The sequence below is a fragment of the Oryzias latipes genome, chromosome 16, assembly GCF_002234675.1.
Source record: "Oryzias latipes chromosome 16, ASM223467v1".
NCBI classification, from domain to species: domain Eukaryota; kingdom Metazoa; phylum Chordata; class Actinopteri; order Beloniformes; family Adrianichthyidae; genus Oryzias; species Oryzias latipes.
The window spans coordinates 19,251,989-19,276,592 of NC_019874.2; the positions used below are offsets into that span (position 1 = coordinate 19,251,989).

Genomic DNA, 24,604 nt, shown 5'->3' on the forward strand with positions numbered 1-24,604 from the left:
TTCTTTTAGTTAATGAAATTTTGTAATTTATATTTACATTTTTAACATGTCAGATAACAGAAAAATAATAGTAAGAGTGGTTTACTTTTTAGAATAGGATTAAAGTACATAGATTTATTTAAAAAACTGTTCTACATCAATTTTGTCATGTTTATATTCAGTAATAAAGTGAAAAAATAAAAAGGACACTTCAAAGACAAATAGCCTGAAAATGGTATGTTTGATTGGATTTTATTTCATTTTTAACTCAAGTAAAGCAACAGCAGCAGGTTGTAAATATTTAAAAAGTACATTTTAAAAATAAATGGCCTAATGGTCACCAAATCAAAAATACAGTGTATCTTTTTAAATAGTTACCCTGTTGCTATAGGTGTTGGTCAGTAAGAAACTGGACCACATGGCTCATTTAGTGTTAAAGGTTGCAGACTTCTGAGCTAAATAATATATATATTTTTTTTGGCTATAATTATTATGTTTGAAAAAAGTGGTATAAAAGTATTCAAAGTCCCACTCTGGTCTTTTAACTCAGAAGATGCAGTTTTTAGCCCAAAAAAACAAAACAAAACTGTTTCCTATTCTAGTGCATAGTTTCTGAAGAGCAGCAGCAATTCATTAGAAATTCCCCTCTGAGTTGTAGGCAGGGACTGTTGGTGCAGAGTAAGCCTGTCCCCGTTTCCCATCATCTATTTGGTGTCTATCACAGTCCCTCACAACTAGTGATCTGCAGATTGTAGGTTGTACTAACAACTACAAGCATTTTCAAGCTGCATTTTATTGCCTTCTCCTGACTTACAACAATTTGAATAAATCAACACGCAGTCTTTTTAATCTTAATTTTATTCAAATATGTCGTCAATAATAAAAATAATTAAAAACACAGAAAACACAATTGTCATTAGATTGGGTCTTTAATATGAGAAGGTATGTTGTTTTAGCCATAGTATCGATGCTAGAAATTTAACTTAAAGATTAAAGTCGGGCAGAAACCTTTAATAAAATAGATCCCAGAAACCTCTGCGTCTCCAGACGGCCGCTGGGACTGAGCGGTAAACAAAGAGCGCGTAAATCTCTCTTCGCTGGTGCAAGAAGGGCACGCGGCACCTGCTGACGCCCTCTGATTGGTCACAGTAGACATCCATCTCTTGTAGCCCCGCCCTCTGCGCGTTGCGATTGGTTAATCCCAAACTAGTGCTAACACGACTGGTTGGCTAGCGGGATTCTTGCCCGCTCCAGGGCGGACAGCTCTGCTCGTATTCATGAGGCGTGTCTGCGGCTGGACTTGAGTGCTTGATTGGAGTAATTTCTTCGCGAGGCTTGGCTAGAATCCGTCTGGGCTTCCACGGTTGGCCTTCGAACAGGAAGCTGGTTCTTCGTGGTTGACGCCGTCTCCGTCTCCTGCCCCCAGGCCAGTGCGCTCCACTTTATTCTCAGCGAGAAGTGTGTGCGGCTTCTCTGAGGCAGAGCTATGCGATGGTAAAAGCCGCATATGCGGCATGCTACACACCTAACAGGAGGGGCACAAAAAAAAGAAAAAAAATCCAACACATCCCGGTTGTCCTCACTCACAGCAGCCTTATCCAGAGCGGAGCCTAAAGGTGAGACATTTAATTGTCTTTGCACTAATCCAACTCGTAAATAGCCATCTTTTAACGTCTCATATTTCAGTGGAGCAGGCTAACCACACGGAGTTAGTCTAAATGCGGTGGCATTAATGAGGGCTCTGCAGACAGCCGTGTTATCATAGGTGTTCAAATTCAACCCCACAGTATTTTAAATCAACACAATTATTTTTATGCTCTAAAAATAGCCATCCTTTGGATCATATCAGGTCCAGGTGTGGTTGCCTTCCCCATTTTTTTTTAATTTATTTTTAACGTTATTTTATTTATTTGTGGGCCGCTCCTCTTCTGTCATGGTGGCTTCATAATAATAATAATAATGTCACCTTTCCTCCTCGCCATCCTGATGCCCCCCCCCCGGGTGCATGCCGCTTCGCATCAAAGCTGATGGAAAAAGGCGTATCACCCCCCAAACAGCCCCCCACCCCACCCGTCAATGCACACATTAATTACACAGACGGAGGGAGCGCTGGATCCCCCGCAGTGAATGACATCGGTTTAAAGCCCGAGCGTGTTGTCTGCGGGTCTCTACTGTTGGGGTGTTGCTATGGTAGAAGTCAGATCCCCCCCCTTTCTTTTCTTTTATTTTTTTTATTTTTTGCAAGTCCAGTTGCTGCATAAGGATTTTCCCGGTTTGTCCACGCCGTACTGCGACAGCCCGGTGGCTCTGTATGGCAAGCGAAAGATATCATAACTAATCTTTGTTACCTTTCGCTTGTCATAATGTATGAGCTGTGCACGTGAAGGAATCGAAGCAGCATTACAGCTGCAGCTACTGAGCAGACAATGCAACAAAAAAAGCCTCATCTGAGATTGCAGTTGAGTTGTATGGTAGATTATTCCATTAATACCACTAAATTATTCATTCGAATCATGATTTACAATCCAATTTGATTTAAAGCTCTATAAATTTAGACTAAATATTGTTTTTCTTTTTAAATTTGCACTCTAAACCCATTTTGTTTGGTCATAAGCAAAGTTTATAGTGGTTTAAAAATAAACTGAGGTCCACCAAGAATATGTCTATCTTTTTGTGTATATATATATATATATATATATATATATATATATATATATATATATATGTATATGTGTGTGTGTGTGTATATGTATGTATAAGTATGAATGTATATATACCGGTAAATATACTTATATATATATATATATATATATATATATATATATATATACACACACACACACACACACACAGACTTTGAACAACACACGCACATACCATTTAACACCAGCTTTGAGACTGCATAGTTTCCACTCTGACTGGACGGGTGGCGGCAGCTCTTGAGTCAACACGACCACGCCACGCCCTGTGACGGAGTCTCAGGTGTGGTGAGGGCAAGGTTGTGAACAGACGGAGCAGAGAGGGCTGAGGCTGAGCTGCATAGCTGAAATCAGGCCCGATGACATAACTGGAGCACCATTGAGATCCCTTATTGTTGTACAAGGCGTTACAATAGGCCCTCTGTGGGATCAAAGTTGAATTTTATGTGGCCCCCCGTGCTCACTCATGAAGCTGTTTTGTTTAGCTCATTTTTCTATTAAAATAAATATATTGATATATAATGTTTCACTTATCCATTAGCATCAAACGACTTCATTCCTTAGATCCAGACAGACTTACATCTAGCTGGCTGTTCAGCATGATTGGTGGTTGGTTCCGGGGGATTTTTATCAAGTCTAGGTCATCTAGCTGCTTAAAGACCCACTCCAATAAAATTCATGTTTTTGTCAGGATTTGGGGCATTTTTTTTCAATGATAGAGAACAAATATAAGGAACATTAAGATTAAAATTGCACTTCTGAGGATTTAAAATCATTGTGAATCAGGAGCAGACAAAAAATGCAGCTGGAAAAAGCTTGTAACAGTGACAGAAGCTACAGACAAATAGATCTATTTGCAGATGACTAGATCTATGTACGTCTTCGTTTTCCTCGTCTGAGATGGCATCTGGTTTTAAACTGAACGGCTGGATAGCTCCAATATTCCTCGCCATTTTTGTTGCACTGGTAATGGTAGGTTGGGGGATGTGAGGGGCTGTGAGATAGTGGGAGAGAGTGTAAGCAAAGGGATGATGGAAAATGAGGGCAGACTTACTCAAAACCAACAGTCCCCGGGTACAACTTAGAGCTGAATTTCTGATGAACTACAGCCGCTCTGCAGAAACGATGTCCTAGAAAAGGAGTCATTTTTAAATTTTGGCTAAAAACGCCATAATCCTAATTAAAAGAGCACTGGGAACACGCTTACAATAGATCAAAAGATGATTGGAGTGGATCTTTAAAGACGAATCAGCATTTTGCTTGCTCTTTGCTCAGTTGTTCTCCATGAATCAGTGGTCTGTGGTGGAAGGGTCCCTCGTTTTCTTTCAGTTAACTGTGGACCCAGTGCCTTTTGAACCTCAAGTCATTACTATTCTTTGCCTCTCACCATCCCTCCCCCCTCACTGTCATGTCAGTTTGCTCAGACGATTGATGCCTCGCTATTCTCCCATGCCTCCTCTCCACTACCCAGAAATCTCGGCCCGTCTCCGCATCCCGCCTTGATTTGTTGCAACTAGGCCATCCTCATCCCGGTGTTGGCGGGAGTTGGTCTACATGTTACTTGCGTGCTACTACACCTCTTTTAGGGGGAGTGCATACAGCATGTGTGATGTCTTGATGTGTCAGAATCTGTCGGTCCTTTAAAAGAAAGCGTTCACCCTGTTATCCCACCGTCTCATCTCGTTTCAGTGCCAGCAGTACCATGTCCCGGCCAACAGGGGGCAGTGTCAATGACGTCACCCGCTTCCTGTCGTCAGGCGGGGGGCCGGGGTCCCCTACCTCCGGCTCGTCGATGTTCTCCGGTGCCAGCCAGGCCGACTGGGCTGCCAAGAGGCTGGTGTGGGTGCCCTCGGAGAAACATGGCTTTGAGGTGGAGTGTCCGGACAGATTTCTCCATTTGCTGCGACCTTTCAGCTCAACGGGTCCTTACACCGTTTCATTGTGCAGTACCAGGGATCAATGGGGCGAAACTCAGGGTGTTTGGCTTTATCCTCAGCGACTCTTAATCATCCAGTAAATTGTTCACCCCAGGTGTGTTAAACTCACCTGAGGGTGTGTCAGACGGCTGACGTTGACGCCACAGCAGGGTGTGTCATTTGAGTTTTGTTTTATGATGTTTTTGTACCTTTTTCCTTATTACTCAAAGGCTTCCTACATCATCTGCGCCTCTCACAACCTCGTTTGCATAATTCCAGCCTCTTCAATCCTTCTGATGATCATTTCTGAAGTGTTTTGGGACGCAAACTGTGATTTCCGTGGACCTTCTCAGTGCCCCCCTTTCCTGGGCCTGTTTTTATGAGGAGCTCCTAGAATAGAACAATAGCCTCCTTCACCGTCCTGACGCTGAGGAGGCCAGCGTAGAAATACTGACTTCATTTTTCAATCATCTTCTGATGAGAATGGCTCTGTTTCAGCAGAAATGCAGAGCAGTAATGGCCATTCATCTGCAGCTAATATACTTCCTCACATCCAGAACAGACACACATATTTTGTGTGGTATGCATATCAATTCTCAAACCAGATAATGCATATTGAAGCTGGGTCATGTGACACGGTCACAGTTTGAGAAGCGCCAGAGTAAAATTAGGTCCAGTCTGCTCTTCTCTGTTGCTGTTTATTCTGGTCTTCTGTCAGAGGTCCTTTCAAACTGCGTACAAGCAATCTTTCTTTTTTATTTGTATCCTGGTTGATGTTCTCCCATCTAACAGTTTTACATCAGAAATGCACTCAAAAGAGATGTTTGGAGGTTATATAATTGCATAAGCTACATTTAGTGTCTCTGAAGTGCATTTCAAATATTGTGAGGGTTTATATTTTCGCTTTAAATTTCAGTCGGCCAGCATTCGGGAAGAACGCGGCGATGAGGTGGAGGTGGAGCTCACCGACAGCCAGCGCAAGCTGACCCTTTCCCGGGAGGAGGTGCAGCGGATGAACCCGCCACGCTTCAGCAAAGTGGAGGACATGGCCGACCTCACCTGCCTCAACGAGGCCTCGGTGCTGCACAACCTTAGGGAGAGATACTACTCCGGCCTCATCTACGTGAGTGCATGAGACAGCATGGCTAAATTTAACTCGCTGCCTTAAAACTGGAGACCGCGCCACGTGTGCAATGAAGCGGCATCTTCTTTTGTAAACTCATACGCGATGGGAGGAGATGGCAGGCATCAGTTTACAGAGTTGTGAACCCGCATGTGGTGACAGTGGGGTGATCTCTAGTTTCTGTTGCGGAAAAACGGGGACCACTAAGGTGTGAGGAACATTAATGATGGAGCAACAGTAATCAGACAGATGTGAAATTCAGCTGACGAGCAATTTAAAGTCCCACTCCAATCTTTTGATCTATTGAAAAAGCGTTCCCAGTGGGCTTTTCAATTATAATGATGCCGTTTTTTGGCCAAAATCAAAAAACGTGTGTCGCTTCTTTTTTTTAGCACATAGTCTCTGCAGAGCAGCAGGAGTTCATTAGAAATTCACCTCTGAGTAGTGGGTGGGACCATTGGCGTGGCGCAACAACGCCCCCTTCCCGTCACCCATAACTGAGCTATCTGTTTACACTTTCTCCCTCTAGCTTACAGCCCCTCTTATCTGAAAGCTCATTCATATTAGTTACCGGTAAGTCATATCTAATAAGACTGCCAACAAGATGCTCTCATGTTCCTCTTTGTGTTAACATCCTGTACATAGAAACGTACAGAGAAAGAGGGTCATCCCACTTTGACTCTTTTAGCCTTTTCTTCCCTAAATCTTTTCATACATGTCTCTTCCAGACATATTCCGGACTCTTCTGTGTGGTGGTGAACCCTTACAAGAACTTGACGATCTACACGGAGTCCATCGTGGAGATGTACCGTGGCAAGAAACGCCACGAAATGCCGCCGCACATTTACGCCATATCAGAGGCGGCCTATCGGAGTATGCTGCAAGGTAACGAGCACTATCTGACCGACTCTGACCCCATAGAAGATCCTTCAGTGATCTTTGAGCTCCAAGCCGCTAAATGAGAATTGTTGTTTTTTTTGAAGGTGTGTTACTTTTGTAGCTTTGATCAAAAACTTTAAAAGGGAGAATAATTCACAGAAGTGTGTTTTTTAGCACAATGCCCCACAGACATAATCTCAGATCTACTTATTTAATTGTTTGTGTTGTTGTGGTTCCACATGCTTGTAGCAAAGCTTGACAGGCATTGTTTGAATGCTCAATGTTACATTAAACTAAGACGTGAGGAATTTCAAACAGTTTAAGAGGCAGTTACAAGGTGGTTGCGCAACATCTGTGTCTCTGGGTGAATAATTGGAGCAGACAGATGAGGCTTGTTGGTTGGTTGCAGGTGTGTTAGTATGATGATTAAACCTGTAGAACCAGTAAAAAAAAATGTTTGTCTAGTTCAAACAGGTGGGAATCTGAAAAAGCAAATACCAGCAGGACCTTAAACAGTCAACCCATAGACTCCCAGGGTTGTAGGATTTGGCAGCCCGGGGAGACCAGTTCAGCTGGTGTGTTGGTTTCTGTCCTATAATTGCTTTTAGGAGGGAAAAAGAGTTTGTGCAAAGTGGCTTTAAATTCAGGTGCAGCTCATTTGCTAATGTAGTTACTTATACTTATGGGATCCCTGGAAGCTTTTACCCAAGAGTAGCCAAATAGACAAAAAGGGTTTAAATTGTTTTGGCTTATTTAAAAAAAAGAAAGAAAAAAAAGTAGCAAAGTCTTTTGGAAAAGTACCTTAAAGTTCTTTACTCAAATAGCCCCACATTCAGTAAATGGGAATGAGATCTCAAAGAGCAGAAAATCAACAGAAAAAAAACAGATTTATAGCAGAAAATAACAGTCGTGTCTCATATTCAAGCTGATATTAAATTCTCTGAATCATGTGCATAAATGACTGCAAAACTCACTGACCTGAGGCTAAGTCGTCGAGAGGAGGAAGCTGAAATTCTAGTATGAAGTTCAACAGACTTGTGTTTTCATAAGAAGGTTTATTCAGCTTCAGGTTGTTCTACAAGCTCTAACCTTGTTGTTATTTGTGGCATTGCATTCATTTAGTTGTAACCTTTTGATGTTTTTCTTTTTACTTTGGACAGACAGAGAAGATCAGTCCATCCTCTGCACGTGAGTACACCGCGGCTGGAGCCCAGTCGGTCTGCTTTATCATTTTCCTCCTGCAGCATCTCTGCAAGATCTCGTTATGTCAGAGGTCAACATTTAGGCTAAAAATGAACGCACCCCCCCCCTCCCTGTCTGCTCCCACGCTGGCCTGCAGGTCTTCCTGTCATTGTGGAGGTCACTGCTTCAGAGAGGCATCAGTCTGGAGTTAAAATAAGAAATCTCTCACTGTTAGATCTGTTTTTTGCAGCTGCTATTCTTCTCCGTCTTCCTTCATTTCTGCCCAAAAGCAACAATAGAACTACAGGCTGTATCCTCTACAACTGTATTCTGTTTGGATCTGTGTCTTTGCATCTACCACACAAGATCTAGATTTAATATTACCCTGACTGAGCATTGAAAGATTTTGGCTATAGAGTGTTTTTTCTTTTACAATGATTGCAGCATTTGTAATTCTAGCCAGGAAGTGTCAGAATAACCAATAAGATCAGTAATGGTGCTTGTGTCTTTTTACACAGCATTGTGTTTGTTTGTGTGTGTGTGTTTCAGGGGCGAGTCAGGAGCTGGGAAAACAGAAAACACCAAGAAAGTCATCCAGTATTTGGCTCACGTCGCCTCCTCCCATAAAAGTGGCTCTTTGGGTCGAAATAAGGAAGCTGTGCAGGTATGTTTACTCAGACAAAAATAACCAAATAAAAGGGATTTGGGCAAATGGAAAGATTGTATGGAAGGTAGTAGAAAGAAAGATGTAAATTAATAAGTCAAATGCTAACATCTGCGTTTTACATAGTGCTTAAAGTTACATTTTTACCTCTTATCTTGCACTTTTCCTTTTTTGTTTTTTGTTAGTAGTTTTTTGCTGCTTTTTTGGCAAATAAACACTTTTTTGGAGGTGAAAACTACGGTAGCCCTGAAGTGCAAATCACATCAACAAATCACACGATGCAAAAACATTTTAAAGACCGCGACAGAAAAAAAAGCAAAAAAAATTTCAAAAAGCAGCATTACATTTTAGAAAACAAACCAAAATTCCAGAAACTGAAACATAAATTACAAAAACTAAAGAATTCTGGAAAAGAAAAGTAAATTCCAGAAAATAAAATGAAACACAACAATCCAATTGCTGATTAGAGGAGGAGATCCAGCATCGCTTCATGCCAGATACCTTTCACTTTAAATGATGGACAAACCTCATCACTTTCAAATGTTGTTTTTTTTTGTGATTTGCCCTTCAGGGCCACCGTAGAAAACTTATAAGTGGTGTTTCTGTGAAGGATTACTACACTTCTCTAAATCTGTTCTTTCCTGTTTAACTGAACTAAGCGACACTGAAACTCCGTGAAATCTTGGCCTCCCTGCAGATAAACCTCAGAAGAGAGTTTCCTTTTCACTTGTCCTCCTTCCTTCCTGCTCTTGTTTCTCCCGATTCTCCTCTTTCTGCACCGCTCTCCTCTGTTGTCTGCATGCTTAGATGGATGGCTGTAGGTCCTTAACAAGGGGCGGCACTTTAGTGAAGAGGGTGAGTTAACTTTGCCTCACTGCCCTGTTTTTCTTTTCTTGGCCTTAATATTTCCAACTCAGTAGAATATATATAAAAAAAAAAACATCAACTGCATTCATGTTATTTGTCAAGTCTTGTGCTGTCTTGGATTTGATCTGTTTGCATTTTTCTGTTTTAATTGTTGCTCTTTTTGATTTTTTTCCCCCCCGTTTGGTTTGATTTTGTCATCCATGTCCACCCTCCCAACAAATCTCCCCCCCATAATGTTTTTCCACAATTCAGCTGAGCTTCCAATATGTGAGTATAAAAGAATAAAAGCAACCTAGGGGTTTGCTTGGTGGTGTTAGGTAGTATTTAGTATAACGGATGTGATTCGCTTAAAGTTAAGAGAATCATATATTAATTTTGTTTTGTGGGTTAAAATAGTTTTTTACGATGCTTTTTCTTATGGCTCTATGGGTTTTTGGGTTGTTTTTCTGATCTGCTGTGGCTTTTATGAGCTGCAGCAGGTACATGTTCAGTGCAGGTAATGTAGGTTTGGGTGTGTGCGGTGAGAGCTGAGTGAACGGGCGCCATATACTCTTTGCTCGGGGTTTGATGCCTGAAACAAGTTGGCCCTCTCTGTCTGTGATTGTGCCTGCTGTCAGTGCACATCTTTATGATTTAAAAACAGAGCGACTTTTTGCTGCAGTCTTTTTTAATGCTCATTGTGGCGCAGGCGGCTTGCAGCACTTGCAATGCAACGACTGCAGCTTGCAGGGAAGGGTTCCCAGCTTAGGCAGCTGAGAAAATAACAGTGCTTCTCAACCATTTGTTGATCAAGTTTAGGGAAATGTAATAAAATAAAAATCAAACATTCATGTCTTATTGAGACAAATATATAAAAAGAATCTTAAAAAAGTAAAAATGATAAAAAAAATCTCTGCTATGCTTTTTATTCTTATCACTGTAAGTTGAGAATCACCTGTTATTTAAGGCTGAAGCAGTGCTGTGGGTGCTGTTTGGTCCTCATTTGCCTCAATTTGTGTCATTGGTTTGGGTGATGACTAATTATTTGTGCGAGTGTGTGTTGTTTTTTTAATGCAACAGCTCTGCAGTCGGAGCATATCATTTCTGGATGGATTAAGTGGTGCTGCATCACAGGCTGGGCTAAAGCTGAGCTGGTGTTTGCTCTGTCTCTCAGGGCGAGCTGGAGAGACAGCTGCTGCAGGCAAACCCCATCTTGGAGGCCTTTGGAAACGCAAAGACTGTAAAAAATGACAACTCCTCTAGATTTGTAAGAGCTGGACAGATATATTTGAGCAAACTGTCAATTTCTACAACCAAGCAAGACCTGAGTAGCATCAAATTACTGTATTTTACCTTTTTTTCTGTCTCTATTTCTTTAGGGTAAATTTATTCGCATCAATTTTGATGTGGCGGGATACATCGTCGGTGCCAACATTGAGACCTGTATCCTTATTAATGTTTATCAGAATGTAATTCGGCTTAGGCTGTTTTAATTTGGTCCAAAATGTTCAAACTGGATTTTAATGAGTCTAAATGTTTGGTGTTTTAAAATCATAATCTCCCATTAAGAAACTGTGTGTGTTACAGTTTCACAATTTTTAATGCAAAGTAGAATTTCTTTTATTTTTGCCATTGTTCATCCATGACCATGAAATCCAGACCTCCTTGAAAAGTCCCGGGCCATCCGTCAGGCCAAGGACGAGAGAACGTTTCACATTTTTTATCAGATGTTATGTGGAGCTACAGAAGAAACAAGAGGTGAGCAGATGGCAAATTCCAGATGATTCACCCTTTTGTTTTCTGAGTTATAGTCAGCTGATTGTTAATGGAATCTGTTTTATCTTCTTTAGCGGAATTGCTTCTCGGAAACGCTGATGAATACCGTTTCCTCACTGGAGGCTCCATCCCTGTTCCGGGTCAAAGCGATTCAGAGAATTTCACGCAGACCATGGACTCCATGGCTATCATGGGCTTCACCGCAGAAGAGTCGATCTGTAAATGATTCCTTCTTTTATTGTCTGAAGAAAGTTTGCTTGTTTGTGTCTGCTTTGGCTTTGCTCAAATGTTCCTCCTTCTCCTCAGCCATGCTGAAGGTGATCTCCGCCGTGCTCCAATTTGGAAACATATCCTTCAATAAGGAGAAGAACCACGACCAGGCGTCCATGCCCGATAACACAGCTGCTCAGAAACTGTGCCACCTGCTGGGCATCAACGTGCTGGAGTTCACCCGTGCCATTCTAACACCCAGGATCAAAGTGGGCCGAGAGTATGTGCAGAAGGCCCAGACCAAAGAACAAGTAGGATTTTGACACGTGAAGCTGTAAAGATGAAGGTGTGCGTTTGTGAAAACTGCATCTCCCCTCGCAGGCGGACTTTGCCATTGAGGCCTTGGCAAAGGCGACGTATGAGCGTCTCTTCAGGTGGCTGGTTCACAGGATCAACAGAGCCCTGGACCGCAGACAGAGACAGGGAGCCTCCTTCATCGGCATCCTTGATATTGCTGGATTTGAGATCTTCCAGGTAAGCTTATGGAGCTTTTACAGCCACTGTCCTGCCTCTTTTCCAAACTCCACTCTTCTTGATCTATCCGGCAATTGATCCAGGCTTTAGATAGAGCAAGGAAATCTGGAAAGCAAGCAGAACCAGGGGCCCTCAATACCTTGAGCTTTTCTCCTCAGTTCCATCATTTCTGGGATGAAATAACCAATAAGATCATCATCCCATTGTGACACTTTTTTGGCAAAGCGTTAAATGTGTGTGGGAGTCTGAAAGTGTTGTTTTAAAGCTCACAGGTCAATGATTCAATCTTCCTTTGCTTTCTCTCCAGCTAAACTCCTTTGAGCAGCTATGCATCAACTACACCAACGAGAAGCTGCAGCAGCTCTTCAACCACACCATGTTCATTCTGGAGCAGGAGGAGTATCAGAGGGAAGGCATTGACTGGAACTTCATTGACTTCGGCCTGGACCTTCAGCCCTGCATCGACCTCATCGAGAGACCCGTACATACTACCCATCATACCTGACGAGCGATGAGCGTAACGTCGCTTTTGCTCTCATAAAAGCCTCATCTTCCTCTATTTTCTGTGTCAGACTCACCCTCCTGGTGTTCTGGCCCTTCTGGATGAAGAGTGCTGGTTCCCTCGGGCCACAGACCGCACATTTGTGGAGAAGCTGAGTGCGGAGCAAGGCAGCCATCCCAAGTTCTTCAGATCAAAGCAGCCACGTGGAGAAGCAGATTTCTCCATTATTCACTATGCTGGAAAGGTGCTTCTTTAAGCTGCGCTTTCAACGGTATCATTTACGAAATGCAGTCAGTCGGCTCACTTTTGTCTCCGCTTCCTGCTTGCCTCGCCCTCAGGTGGACTATAAGGCAGTTGATTGGCTGGTAAAGAACATGGATCCCCTGAACGACAATGTGGCGTCTCTTCTTCACCAGTCATCAGATCATTTTGTGTCAGAGCTGTGGAAGGAGGGTAAGCCGAAATCATTTCATTTAAGCTTTTGAGTTTTCAACTTGAATGCTACTTCCACACTGGGCATGTAATATCCATTCAATAATACACATCCTTGAATGCATGTTTAGCCCATGGTGTCGTACTATGTTGGAAGAGGCTAAGTGCAAAATGTCGAAGCGGTGCAAAACTTGCAAATCTTGCTCCAGGCTTCTTCTTTTACAGCTCTATTCTGATGTATCAAAGACTTGGTGTCATAGAGTTGTGCCCGAGCACAAACTGGAATTATTAAATTCTCCTTCATGATACATTTTCTAATGGTTGTTACTTCCGTTAAAATTTTTTTTAAAAAAGGACACCATCCATACGTCACTGCCAAATCTGAGTCCCTGGTTGGTCAAAGTTCAACAGACTTAACTTTCAATGAGCATTCAAGGGCGTTTCAAACTTACATGTGAACATGTTAGTTTTAAACGCGACATCCCGACACGGATATTCACACGTTTACTTAAACATTTCAGTGAAAGTGGCTGCTTGAACATTGCCGAGGGCGGTGTGAATGTTGTTTAAAAAAAGAAAAAGATTTTCATTTATCACTTTTCAATTGTTGGCTATTGTGGTTTTTCCAGTAAAAACTGAAATAACGCTCTCTTTCTTCCCTTCTTTATCTCTCTACTCTCTGTTGCTCTTCTCTGTTCTTCCATTTCGTCTTCTCCTCTTTTCCAACTCCGATCTGATGCTGTCCTCCTCCTCGTTCCCCGCTTCCTGCATCAGATATTCAGACTCTCCCTCGTGTGTACTTCTTTGACTCGTATGCTTCACTGCAGACTAATGGCTCAGACAGTAGGTGTTTCACCTCCTCACTTTGGGTTTTTACCTCCATCTGAGTTTATTATTTGGGTTTTTTCTGTTTGTTGGTTGTGGTGTTTTTGTGTTAGTTCTGTCTTATCTTGAGTTTATGTTGCGATGCCCCCTAGTTTTTTTGTTTTTTTTGTCTCTGTTGCTCTCTCAACATGGCCTGTCTTTAGGTTGCTGCTGTGTGCTTAGACTTTCTCTATCATAGTTGTCTAGAAGTAGAATAGTGTTATGGCAGCAGCTTACAGTCAAAAAATCCCAAAAGCTTCCTTCAGGATCACACAAGAGTTGGACAGTGCAGGGCGACAAAGCCCGAGCTTAATAAAATCAAATTTAACAAGTCATCATCTGATTTTGGATGACATTTCACCTTCTAGTAAAGAATAAACAAACCAACTGGTTCCTGCAAATGTGATCCCGAAAAAGCTTGAGGCAGTTTCTCTCTAAAATTCCCCTGTCTTTAATCATAGCACCCATGTTTTTGTATAATTATGGGAAATTAAAGAAAACAATTAAGCATGCCAGGCAGTATAAACCGTTTTCTCTTTTTATTTTTTCAATGGTGCACTGCAGCTGCTGAGGCATCCCTCTAGATTCAGAATATTTAGGGGTTTTTGTGTCTTTGGTTCTAATAGTTTGTAAAAGAAAATGGTCAACATTTTCTGAGTTGATCAAAAAAATCTTTTGGCTTGTTTGAGTGCAGTCAGGTTACCAACATTAAAAGTCATTAGGGCTTTTCAGTTGAAGTGCTGTCGTGTCTGAACAGGTTTGGAGCTAACCAGGGAAAATCCTGAGAGGATTTGACGACAAGACGTGTGCTTATTTTGGCCGCACAAATATACGCCATCAGCCATTTCATATCCTAATCCACCTCAAAAAAACATTTTGCTTAAAGCTTTGATGGCACATATTTCAGCCGTCGTGAATCAGAATCAGAATTACTTTATTGATCCCACATGTGGGAAATTTGTTTGTCAACATAGCAACTGACAGCAGAGGGAAAAAAAGACTAAGAATAATATAAAAAAACAAGAACAAAGAAAATGTAGCATAAATGCAAACCACAAGGTGGTATGTCTGGTGGAATGTCTTATGGTATGGCCCCGTCTGACAGAGGATGACCCAACTCATTGTAAAGTAAAACCTGCCATTCTGCCCCCTGCCAGTGGACAGGATTGTGGGTTTGGACCAGGTGTCGTCAGGGGAAAGCAGTGGGCCAGTCACTTTTGGAGCTGCCGGGTTGAAGACAAAGAAGGGAATGTTTCGAACTGTCGGTCAACTCTACAAAGAGTCCCTCACCAAGCTGATGGCCACGCTCAGAAACACCAACCCCAACTTTCTGCGCTGCATTATTCCCAACCATGAGAAGAGGGTGAGGCAAGGTCTTCTGATGGACAGAAGAAGAAATGAGAGCTGACATTGTGCCTGACAGCTTTTGTTTCTCCTCTGCTGCTGTTGCTTGTCTACTTTTCTTCAGGCTGGTAAACTGGCACCGCATCTGGTTTTGGACCAGCTGAGGTGCAACGGCGTTTTGGAGGGGATTCGAATTTGCAGACAAGGTTTCCCCAATCGCATCCCTTTCCAGGAGTTCAGACAAAGGTGTTTGCAACTTTTCTTTTTCTCTTTTCTAAATGCACCACACTCAGCCATGGTTTTATGTCCACACTGTGCTTTGTAAAATGGAGCATCATGGAAAGACATAACTTCTCTTTCCAGAGCTTGATTTGTTAGAAAATTGAGGGGAAAAAGGGAATGTCCTGTCAGTTCTTGATCAGTCATGTCTAAACAATTTATTTATAGCCAAGAAGATATCGGTCTACTGATTCTGTGATCCTAGTCTGCAGTTACTGTAGTCAGACACTCTAACACCCCGCTTTATGTTGCCAAAAAAAGAACAAACACATTTTAATGGGCTTGCAATTAAAAAAAAAAAAATTAATTTGCTGTGAAACATCAACTAACCTTTTCACAAACGTTCAGGTATGAGATCCTGACTCCCAACGCAATTCCTCGCACTTTTATGGACGGGAAACAGGCATCAGAGCTCATGGTCGGTGACTTTCTGGGAAACCTGTTCCAAACCTTTTAGCTGAGCGAATGGCTTATGGATTTTTTTTTTGAACTGTCAACATCCAGATCAGTGCTTTGGAGCTGGATCACAATCTGTTCCGGGTGGGTCAGAGTAAAGTCTTCTTCAGAGCCGGAGTATTGGGTCACCTGGAAGAGGAGAGAGACCTGAAGATCACAGACACCATCATCCGCTTTCAGAGCGCTGCCAGAGGCTTCCTCGCACGCAAGTAAGATTAAGCTAAAGCTAGACTTTTGCAAAAAATGATCAAATCAGTGGTGATAAACGAATAAATAATGTTCTAGCCCAGGGGTGGGCTAACCTTTTGACTGGTGGGCAACAGAGGGTTCTAAAATTTGACAAAAGAGTCGGACCAGGAGCAGATGTTTTAGTGTTTTGGTAACCCACCTCATAGGAGAAAGAAATAACATGGAACCTGGACAAAAACATGCTTTAAATTGCATTGAAAATTGTTATATATGTTTTCAAATGGAACATTTTGGTGTTCTTATATCTAAACTTTGACTTTTGTTCTCATTTTCATGCACTTGCTCAAATGAGTTGATGTCCCTAAGGGGAAAAACATAAACTTGGAGAAATGCTGCATTCATGCGGAGTTTAAATGATCAGAAAATTGACTTTCTGACTTGGAAGACACACATGAGAAAAACTACAAATCTTCCAGCACCACATATCAACAAGAACACCTAAACAAATGTCAATGTTTTAATATTGCGCCATCTATGGATAGACACCAGCATTACAGGGATAATAAAATCTCCAGTATACTTTATTCCAGTTTGGCGGGCCAAGAAAAAAATGGTTTTAGGGGCTGCATAAGGCCCCTGGGCTTTAGTTTGCTCACCCCTCTTCTAGCCTGATGCATTCCGCATGAATGATGAATATTTAATTAGAAATGTAGCAAAATCATCTTGTAACACCTGGTTTGAAGTAAAAGTGCAGGGGAGGTGTTTGGAAGCTGATTTAATCCTCTGTCTTAGTCCTGATATCACTTTTGCTGCATTGACTTTCATTCTAATTCTTTTACCTAGAGGTGAAATTATTCAAAGCTGCTTCATTACAAATGGTTATTTAAATGTGTTTGTGTCTTTTATTTTCTCTTAGGGCTTTTTTTAAGAAGCAGCAGCAGCTGAGCGCACTGAGAGTGATGCAGAGGAACTGTCATGCTTACCTCAAGCTCAGAAACTGGCAGTGGTGGCGACTATTTACTAAGGTGAACACAGCCACACGGATATGACATCCAGATATCAACAAGTCTTCCAGCTGAGAGCTGACTTTTAAGCAGTTGTGTGTTAATAGATCTCATTTGAAACAAACACAATAATCCAAAGTGGGCTGAAATCTGACACGTTGGAGTGTTTAACTGTGGTTCTTGTAAAATGTCTGATCTATGACTGAGGGTCTGGCCTTCCTTTTTCTGTGTCCAGGTGAAGCCCTTACTGCAGGTGACAAGGCAGGATGAGGAGATCCAAGTCAGAGAAGCCGAGCTCCAGAAGGCCAAAGACAAACTCACCAGAGCGGAACAGGACTACAGTGAACTGGACAAGAAGCATGCTCAGGTAAATCAACCTGCTTGTTTTTACTGCTCTTTCGTTATGCACTTTTCCTCACCTCTCCTTTCTTTCTGTCTCTGCGTTCCAGCTGTTGGAGGAAAAGGCAGTCCTGGCAGACCAGCTGCAGGCAGAGGCAGAGCTGTTTGCAGAGGCAGAGGAGTTGAGGGCCAGGCTGGCCAGTCGTAAGCAGGAGCTGGAGGAGGTTCTGAGCGAGCTGGAGAGTCGTCTGGAGGAGGAGGAGGAGCGGGGGGTTCAGCTGGCCAATGAGAAGAAAAGGATGCAGCAAAATATACAGGTCATCAGGAGAACAGAGCACTTTAACAATTTAGGATCTTCCAGGAAATGTGCTTAAATATTTATTGGAAACTTTTTTGTGTGTTTTTTTTCTTTTAACAGGACCTGGAAGAGCAACTTGAAGAGGAGGAAACTGCGAGACAGCGTCTTTTGCTGGAAAAAGTTACCTTGGAGACCAAAGTTAAGAGTCTGGATACAGACCTACTCACTGCTGTAGAGCAGAGAGACCGACTCAGCAAGGTGGGCCTCTCATTAAACCTTCCACAAGCACTGTATGGTCATCAGTTTGTGGGTATTTGTGTATTTTATTTTCACCCCCCCCCCCCCCCCCAAAAGCCTTTTTTTCTTTTCCTCTGACTTTTTCTAGTTTGGAAATGCCACATTTACACTTTTGTGTATTATTATTTTGGGAATTTTACGACTTTATCTAAACAGGAAAAGAAAATGCTTGAGGAGCATCTGAGTGAAGTGAGCGACCAACTGACAGAGGAAGAAGAAAAGACAAAAAGTTTGACCAAACTTAAGAACAAGCAGGAGGCGGTGATTGCAGACCTCGAAGGTGAACTGGTATTTTTTCTTCACATAAACATGTCTTGCTCTAAATGAGTAAACGTTGTCCTATTTACAGACAGTAACTGACGTCTTATCACTTGACTCCACTGGCATTTTGCAGAGCGTCTGAAGCGTGAGGAGCAGGGGAGGTTAGAACAGGAGAAGTGGAAGAGGCGGATGGAGAGCGAGTCTCTGGAAGCTCAGGAGCAGTTGTCAGAGCTGGGCATGCTGTCTGCTGAGCTGAGGGGGACTCTGGCTCAAAAGGAGAAGGAGATCACCACCCTCCAGGGCAGGTGAGACTCCGTTAAAAACCTGACATTGATAGGACTATTTGGCCTTTGACAAATCATATTCCTATCCATTTCTAATTGTTCTTACTATCCTGTCAGGTTGGAGGAAGAAGGCGCACGGCGTGCTGAAGCTCAGAGAGCTCTAAGGGAGGCGTTGTCCCAAGTGTCTGAGTTAAAGGAAGAAGTGGAAAACGAGCGAGGGATGAGGGAAAGGGCAGAGAAGCAAAAGCGAGACCTTGGGGAGGAGTTGGAAGCTCTAAGAACTGAGTTGGAGGACACTCTAGACACCACAGCTGCGCAGCAGGAGCTGAGGTAAATATGATATATAAAAATACAGATATTTACTGTTGTTGATGTCAAATCAGTACTGGATTGTTAAAGAAAAGGACTGCACATTGGCATAGTGGTTAGCAGTCTCGGCTCGCCATGGTTTAAATCCCAGCTGGGTCCTTTCTGTGTGAAGAATGGATGTGTGGGTTTCCTGCGGGTGCTTGCTCCCACAGTTCAAAAACATGCTTCATAGGTTAATTGATGATTCTAAATCATCCCTTAGGTATGAGTGTGTGTCCCTGCTGAGATAGGCTCCAGCAGCCCCATGACCCCAAATCTATCCACCAGTGGAGGATGGATAATTGAGTTAATCTTCTTTCATTTGCACAGGTCACGTCGAGAGGCAGAGTTAGGTGAGCTGCAGAGATGTGTTGAAGAGGAGACTCGACGGCACGAAGTCCAGGTTTCAGAACTCAAAGTCAAACACAGCACTGCCTTAGACAACCTGCAGGAGCAGCTGGACAACAGCAAGAGAGTACGAGATCACACACACTTTCACATCAACCATCTCTGGGTTTTCAACAGACACTGCAGGTCACTTGTTTCGTTGTGTGTCAACTTTAGGCACGCCAGTCGCTTGAAAAGGCCAAAGCCATGCTGGAGGAGGAGCGAAATAATTTGACCTCAGAGATTAAGAGTCTCCAAGCAGGCCGCACAGAGAGTGAGAGAGCCCGCAAGAGAGCTGAGAGTCAGGTGCAGGAGCTCAGCGCCCGCCTGGCCCAGGCCGACAGGGACCGGGAGGACAGAGAGGAGAGGATACACAAGCTGCAGGTCAACACAAGATCAAAGCATACATTTATAAAAGTCCAAAATGATTGATTTTAAGACAAAGTACTTCTCCTTTTTTTGTTTTAGATCAAATATTCTTGTTTATGCATTAATCTGGTTTCCAATTGTTTCTTTCAGACTGAAATAGAATCTCTTTCTGGCAATTTGAGCTCCTCTGACAGCAAGTCGCTTCGGCTTGCCAAAGAAGTCAGCAACCTTGAGAGTCAGCTGCATGATGCAAAGGTAATTAATACCCTTAGAAACTAGTAATGAAGCAGAGAGAATATTTGTCTTTAAAGTTCTGATGTTGTGACGAAAGCCAATTTTGAAACTTTTTGTCTTGATTCAAAAAGCAGAAGCACATTAACACTCAGCCCCTCGTCTGTCCCTCCTTTCCTTTTTAGGAGCTCCTGCAAGATGAAACTCGTCAGAAGATGGCGCTGGCCTCTAGAGCAAGGGCTCTGGAAGACGAGAAGAATGGATTGATGGAAAAACTGGAGGAGGATGAGGAGCGAGCCAAAGAGATGACCCGACAGATTCAGACTCTCAGTCAGCAGGTAAAGCAGGACTTGAGTCAGGATTAGTTTTGCTCTTGGTGTTCTTTTGTTTTTCATTATTTTAGTTTTTCTTAATGGCTGCAATTCTGTAATCCGTGAGTTTAAGTTGATGAGCAATTTCTAATACATCTGAAGACATGATTCATCATCTTGCTTTGGTTTGACTTTGTAAGCTGGCTGAGCTCCGTAAGCAGTCGGAGGAGGTGAACACAGCGGTGGAGGCTGGTGAGGAGACGCGCAGGAAACTCCAGAGAGAGTTAGACAGTGCCATTCAGAAGGAGCGACAGAGGGAGGAGGAGAAGGAAAGAGTGGAAAGACAGCGGGAGCGGTTGAGGGAGGAAATAGAAGACATGACGATCGCTCTGCAGAGGGAACGACAGAACTGCATTGCTCTTGAAAAAAGGCAAAAGAAATTTGACCAGGTGAGAGCCATAGTGCTTTTGACACAGCCAGTTCCAGAAAAATGTGGATTGAAGTTATATTCTTGAAAGATTTTACTGTGGTTTTGATTTTTTTCTCTGCCATCCCATCAGTGTCTGTCAGAAGAGAAGGCTGTGAGCGCCCGTCTTGCAGAGGAGAGGGACAAAGCAGAAGCTGACAGCAGAGAGAAAGAAACAAGATGTTTGGCCCTATCTCGATCCCTGCAGGTAAATGCTTTAAAGACCCACTCCAATGAAAATGTTTTTTTAATATGTTCTTGTAGTATTATTATAGTATTTTTGTCTTAATGGAGGACATGTATGTATGTATAAAGAAAATTCATATTAAAGAGTATTTAGTGGTGAATTAGGACCAGACGAAAAATGCAGTTTGAAATAGCTTGTAGTTGCTACGTGCAAACTACATTTGGCAGACCAAAAGCTCTCTGCTCCACTCCATTCTGATGCATCCACTTGCAGATCAATGGATCCATGTGCGTCTTAGTTTTCCTCGTCTGAGCTGCTGTGGAGTTATGATGGGCTGTTAGAAAGCAGGAGAGTGTAAACAAAGGGATGATGGGAAATGAGGGCGGGCTTACTCTGCCTTAACATTCCTGCCCACTACTCAGAAGAGAATTTCTAATTAACTCCTGTTTTTCCGCAGAAACTATGTCCTAGAAAATGACACAGATTTTTTTTTTTGGGCTAAAAATGGCATGATCATGATTAAAAGACCACTGGTAACGCGTTTTAACAATAGATCAAAAGATGATCAGAGTGGGACTTTAAGATGATGCCCATATGTTGTAAAGATAGGATATATTTGTGATTAGATTTTTTTAATTTTTTTTATTTGTGAAAATCCACCATTTCTCATGCAGGAAGTCCAGGACCAGAGAGATGACTTGGAAAGGGTCAACAAGCAGCTCCGTCTGGAAATGGAACAACTTGTCAACCAGCAGGACGACGTGGGCAAAAATGTAGGACTCTTTTGGTTTTTTTGTTTTGGTTTTTGGGGGGGGGTAGTTTTAGGTACATTTTTAATCACCCTTTTTTTTTTTTTTAGGTCCATGAGCTCGAGCGGACCAGGAGGGCGTTAGAAGCAGAAGCTCAGAACCTACGAGTTCAGACGCAGGAGCTGGAGGAGGAGCTAGCAGAGGCAGAGAATTCCAGACTGAGGCTGGAGGTCACCCTGCAGGCCCTCAAGGCTCAATTTGAAAGAGAAATTAGCACCAGTGAGGAGAAAGGCGAGGAGAAGAGGAGGGCCCTCAGCAAACAGGTGGGTTGGGGTGGAGATGGGAGGAAGCAGTCACTTGATGCATTCTTTTTGCTTTAAACTCTTCCATTTTATTGTCTGTCAAAGGTTAAAGAGCTGGAGATCCAGTTGGAGGAGGAGAGGACTCAAAGGTCTCAGGCGGTGTTGTCCAAAAAGCAGCTGGAGGCCGAGCTGCAGGAAGCTGAGGCCCACGTTGAGGCTTCCAGCCGCAGCAAAGACGAAGCTATGAAGCAACTACGCAGACTGCAGGTGAGACAAAAATCCACCCCTTCCCACCAAGGTTTCACATTTGGATCAGTACTTGATCTAAATGCATTTTCATTTTGCACAGGGCCAAATGAAAGAAGTTCTGCGTGAGCTAGATGACAGCAAGTTGGCTCGTGAGGAAGTCGTGGCACAATCGAAAGACAGCGAGAAGAAAATACAAACACTGGAAGCAGACATGTTGCATCTCACGGAGGTATGAGGGTTTGTGTGCACATAAGTCTGTGTAGCGCTCGTCTGTGTTTATTTAACCCTCGTGTCCACGCTTGTTTCTCTGTGCAGGAGCTGTCTGTGTCAGAGAGGCAGAGGAGACAGGCTCAGCAGGAGAGAGATGATTTGGCAGACGAGATGGTCAACAGCAGCTCGGGAAAGTTCGTACTTTATCACAAATGTTCTTCATTTTCTGTTATGTTTTTGGGGGAGTTGCATCTTTTTTTAATTTTATTTTCTTCACAGGAATGCTTTGTTTGAAGAGAAGCGGAGGCTGGAGGCTCGCGTCAGTCAGCTGGAGGAGGAGCTGGAGGAGGAGCAGAGTAATTACGAGCTGTTGTCGGAGAGACAAAGGAAGACTGCTCTGCAGGTTTTGTAGCATCACACACGCACGCTGTCTCGCCACCTGAACTGTAACGGCTAACCGATCGGTCCCATCATGCGCGAAAACATGCATTTATTTTATTGTTGACAAAAAAGTACGAAAAAAGAAAAGTTAAGGATCCGGTCTACCCATTCTGTCCCCAGTTAACACAGCTCAGGGCCATCTCCTTAGAGTAAATGCACTCTTTTCCCATTGCCAACATATGAAAAATAAAAACTTAAATAAAGCCGTGTTGGATTTAGTTGACTGTCTTTGTTTTTGCAGAGCTGTAATTAGGTCAGTGGAAGCTCTCCGTTGTTGAGGAAAACAATAAATTTATTTGATCACGGAGTAATCCGGTGTTTAAACGGCTCGAACAATCGTACTGGAAGCAAAACTGTTGGCAACTGTGACCAGGAACAACAAAAGTACTAAAAAATGTATGACTTGCAGGAGCAATTTTATATTAATTTCCTTTAATGTCGCAGTTTTTTGCCGCAAAGAGGAAGTGACGTAATATTCACGCATGCCGGGACTGATCGGGTAACCCCTACAGATTTGGGCAGCTACACGCCGGTGCATTCCCTTATTTATTTATTTTATTGTTGCACACATTTATGTGAGAATGTCCTCCAAACAGGTGGAGACTCTGACTGTGCAGCTGCAAGGCGAGAGGACTCTGACCCAGAAGGCGGAGTCGGCCCGGGAGCTGCTGGAGAGGCAGAACAAGGAGCTGAAGACCCGACTGGGCGAGCTTGAAGGAGCAGTGAGAGGCAAACACAAGCTCAGTGTCGCCGCCCTGGAGGCTAAGATTGAATCAATGGAGGAGCAGCTGGAACAGGAGAGACAGTGAGGAAAACACAAACACGCCCCTTTTCTATACCTTCTTTATGCCTTTTTTTTAGAAATACTAGATATAAACTGAAGTCATTCTAATGTTTCTAATTTTAATAATTAAGAAGCATCTCACTTTAATCTGCTTAAGAAAAGTTTTATGAAATTCAGTTAAATTTGATCCAATTCCAATTTTCTAGTTAGAGAAATGGTGTTCTATCTTCAGTTGAAGTAAAGAAAAGCATTTCCATGAGGCAACTCTCACTTCATTAAAGCCAAAACAGATTTATTTAAAAAATAAATAAATCAATAAAAATAACAAAGAACTTTTAATTGTATGTTGTGCATCTTTGATTTTGACTTGCTGTCAAAAATGTAATAAAAAATTTAAAATATAATTTAAGAATTCTTCTAGTCTGGCCAAATGTTCCAAGAGTCAAACCTTAGATAAATGTGTTTCATAATCTTTGTTTGATGACTGCATCAACTGACCAAAATTATGTTTTAACCAACAGAGAACGAGCTATCGCCACCAAAATCGTGAGGAAGACTGAGAAAAAACTGAAAGAAGTGATGATGCAGGCTGAAGATGAGAGGAGACATGCAGACCAATACAGAGAGCAGGTAAAGAAAAATTTATGTTCAGCCATATGGTAACTCTGGGAAATTAAAGAAAAGTGAAGAATTAAATCATTATTATGTGAACCGGGGTACAAAGCTGGTGTTAAAGACCGATCCTAAACGGAATCATCTATCTTAATTAAAACTAATCCTAATCCTGTCCTGGCATCTGCGGTTTCATCCCTAACCAAAATATAAATCCCTCATTCACAGCAAAGACGCAGACTTTCCTTACAAAATATCAACTGCAATAATCTGTCAGATTGACTCCTAATAATCATAACTCCTCATTTCAGTTCTCCTTAATTATGTCCTGGCGATGTATGTTTCTTACCCCCCCCCCCCTTTTATTTTCTTTTTTTTCACTGTGTTTGTAGCTGGATAAGTCTATGGTCCGCCTGAAGCAGCTGAAGCGGCAGCTGGAGGAGGTGGAGGAGGAGCACTCCCGCTCTAACGCTCAGAAGAGGAAGCTGCAGCGAGAGCTGGAGGAGCTCACAGACAGCAGCCAGATCATGACGCGGGAGATAACCTCCCTCCGTACCCAGCTCAGGTTAGCAGTTCGGGGGTGGGCGCACCTTTGCATGGA

At 42.7% G+C, this 24,604-nt stretch overlaps 1 protein-coding gene across 7 annotated transcripts in view; it reads left to right on the forward strand.

Annotated features, from left to right (window-relative positions):
• Positions 1 to 890: 890 nt before the first annotated feature.
• The window catches only part of LOC101160019 (myosin-10), a 28,184-nt gene continuing 4,470 nt past the window's right edge, over positions 891 to 24,604 (forward strand). For 2 of the 7 annotated variants that reach the window (XM_023963877.1, XM_023963879.1), the window contains exons 1-44: positions 891 to 1,595; positions 4,368 to 4,548; positions 5,511 to 5,717; positions 6,446 to 6,602; positions 7,757 to 7,784; positions 8,328 to 8,442; positions 9,250 to 9,297; positions 9,562 to 9,576; positions 10,463 to 10,555; positions 10,668 to 10,731; positions 10,948 to 11,046; positions 11,139 to 11,282; positions 11,371 to 11,585; positions 11,656 to 11,808; positions 12,116 to 12,289; positions 12,381 to 12,554; positions 12,649 to 12,763; positions 13,517 to 13,585; positions 14,764 to 14,969; positions 15,075 to 15,196; positions 15,578 to 15,647; positions 15,734 to 15,894; positions 16,791 to 16,899; positions 17,114 to 17,245; positions 17,328 to 17,534; positions 17,636 to 17,773; positions 17,969 to 18,092; positions 18,207 to 18,378; positions 18,475 to 18,687; positions 19,036 to 19,180; positions 19,270 to 19,476; positions 19,612 to 19,716; positions 19,878 to 20,030; positions 20,204 to 20,452; positions 20,564 to 20,677; positions 21,331 to 21,429; positions 21,516 to 21,728; positions 21,813 to 21,974; positions 22,057 to 22,185; positions 22,272 to 22,360; positions 22,446 to 22,569; positions 23,204 to 23,412; positions 23,913 to 24,021; positions 24,396 to 24,568. In XM_023963877.1, coding sequence (XP_023819645.1) covers positions 4,381 to 4,548; positions 5,511 to 5,717; positions 6,446 to 6,602; positions 7,757 to 7,784; positions 8,328 to 8,442; positions 9,250 to 9,297; positions 9,562 to 9,576; positions 10,463 to 10,555; positions 10,668 to 10,731; positions 10,948 to 11,046; positions 11,139 to 11,282; positions 11,371 to 11,585; positions 11,656 to 11,808; positions 12,116 to 12,289; positions 12,381 to 12,554; positions 12,649 to 12,763; positions 13,517 to 13,585; positions 14,764 to 14,969; positions 15,075 to 15,196; positions 15,578 to 15,647; positions 15,734 to 15,894; positions 16,791 to 16,899; positions 17,114 to 17,245; positions 17,328 to 17,534; positions 17,636 to 17,773; positions 17,969 to 18,092; positions 18,207 to 18,378; positions 18,475 to 18,687; positions 19,036 to 19,180; positions 19,270 to 19,476; positions 19,612 to 19,716; positions 19,878 to 20,030; positions 20,204 to 20,452; positions 20,564 to 20,677; positions 21,331 to 21,429; positions 21,516 to 21,728; positions 21,813 to 21,974; positions 22,057 to 22,185; positions 22,272 to 22,360; positions 22,446 to 22,569; positions 23,204 to 23,412; positions 23,913 to 24,021; positions 24,396 to 24,568 — 5,972 coding nt within the window. In that variant the 5' untranslated portion in view covers positions 891 to 1,595; positions 4,368 to 4,380. The remainder of the gene's footprint in view (positions 1,596 to 4,367; positions 4,549 to 5,510; positions 5,718 to 6,445; positions 6,603 to 7,756; positions 7,785 to 8,327; positions 8,443 to 9,249; positions 9,298 to 9,561; positions 9,577 to 10,462; positions 10,556 to 10,667; positions 10,732 to 10,947; positions 11,047 to 11,138; positions 11,283 to 11,370; positions 11,586 to 11,655; positions 11,809 to 12,115; positions 12,290 to 12,380; positions 12,555 to 12,648; positions 12,764 to 13,516; positions 13,586 to 14,763; positions 14,970 to 15,074; positions 15,197 to 15,577; positions 15,648 to 15,733; positions 15,895 to 16,790; positions 16,900 to 17,113; positions 17,246 to 17,327; positions 17,535 to 17,635; positions 17,774 to 17,968; positions 18,093 to 18,206; positions 18,379 to 18,474; positions 18,688 to 19,035; positions 19,181 to 19,269; positions 19,477 to 19,611; positions 19,717 to 19,877; positions 20,031 to 20,203; positions 20,453 to 20,563; positions 20,678 to 21,330; positions 21,430 to 21,515; positions 21,729 to 21,812; positions 21,975 to 22,056; positions 22,186 to 22,271; positions 22,361 to 22,445; positions 22,570 to 23,203; positions 23,413 to 23,912; positions 24,022 to 24,395; positions 24,569 to 24,604) is intronic. The other 5 variants (XM_023963882.1, XM_023963878.1, XM_023963880.1 and 2 more) reach the window with 5 other exon arrangements.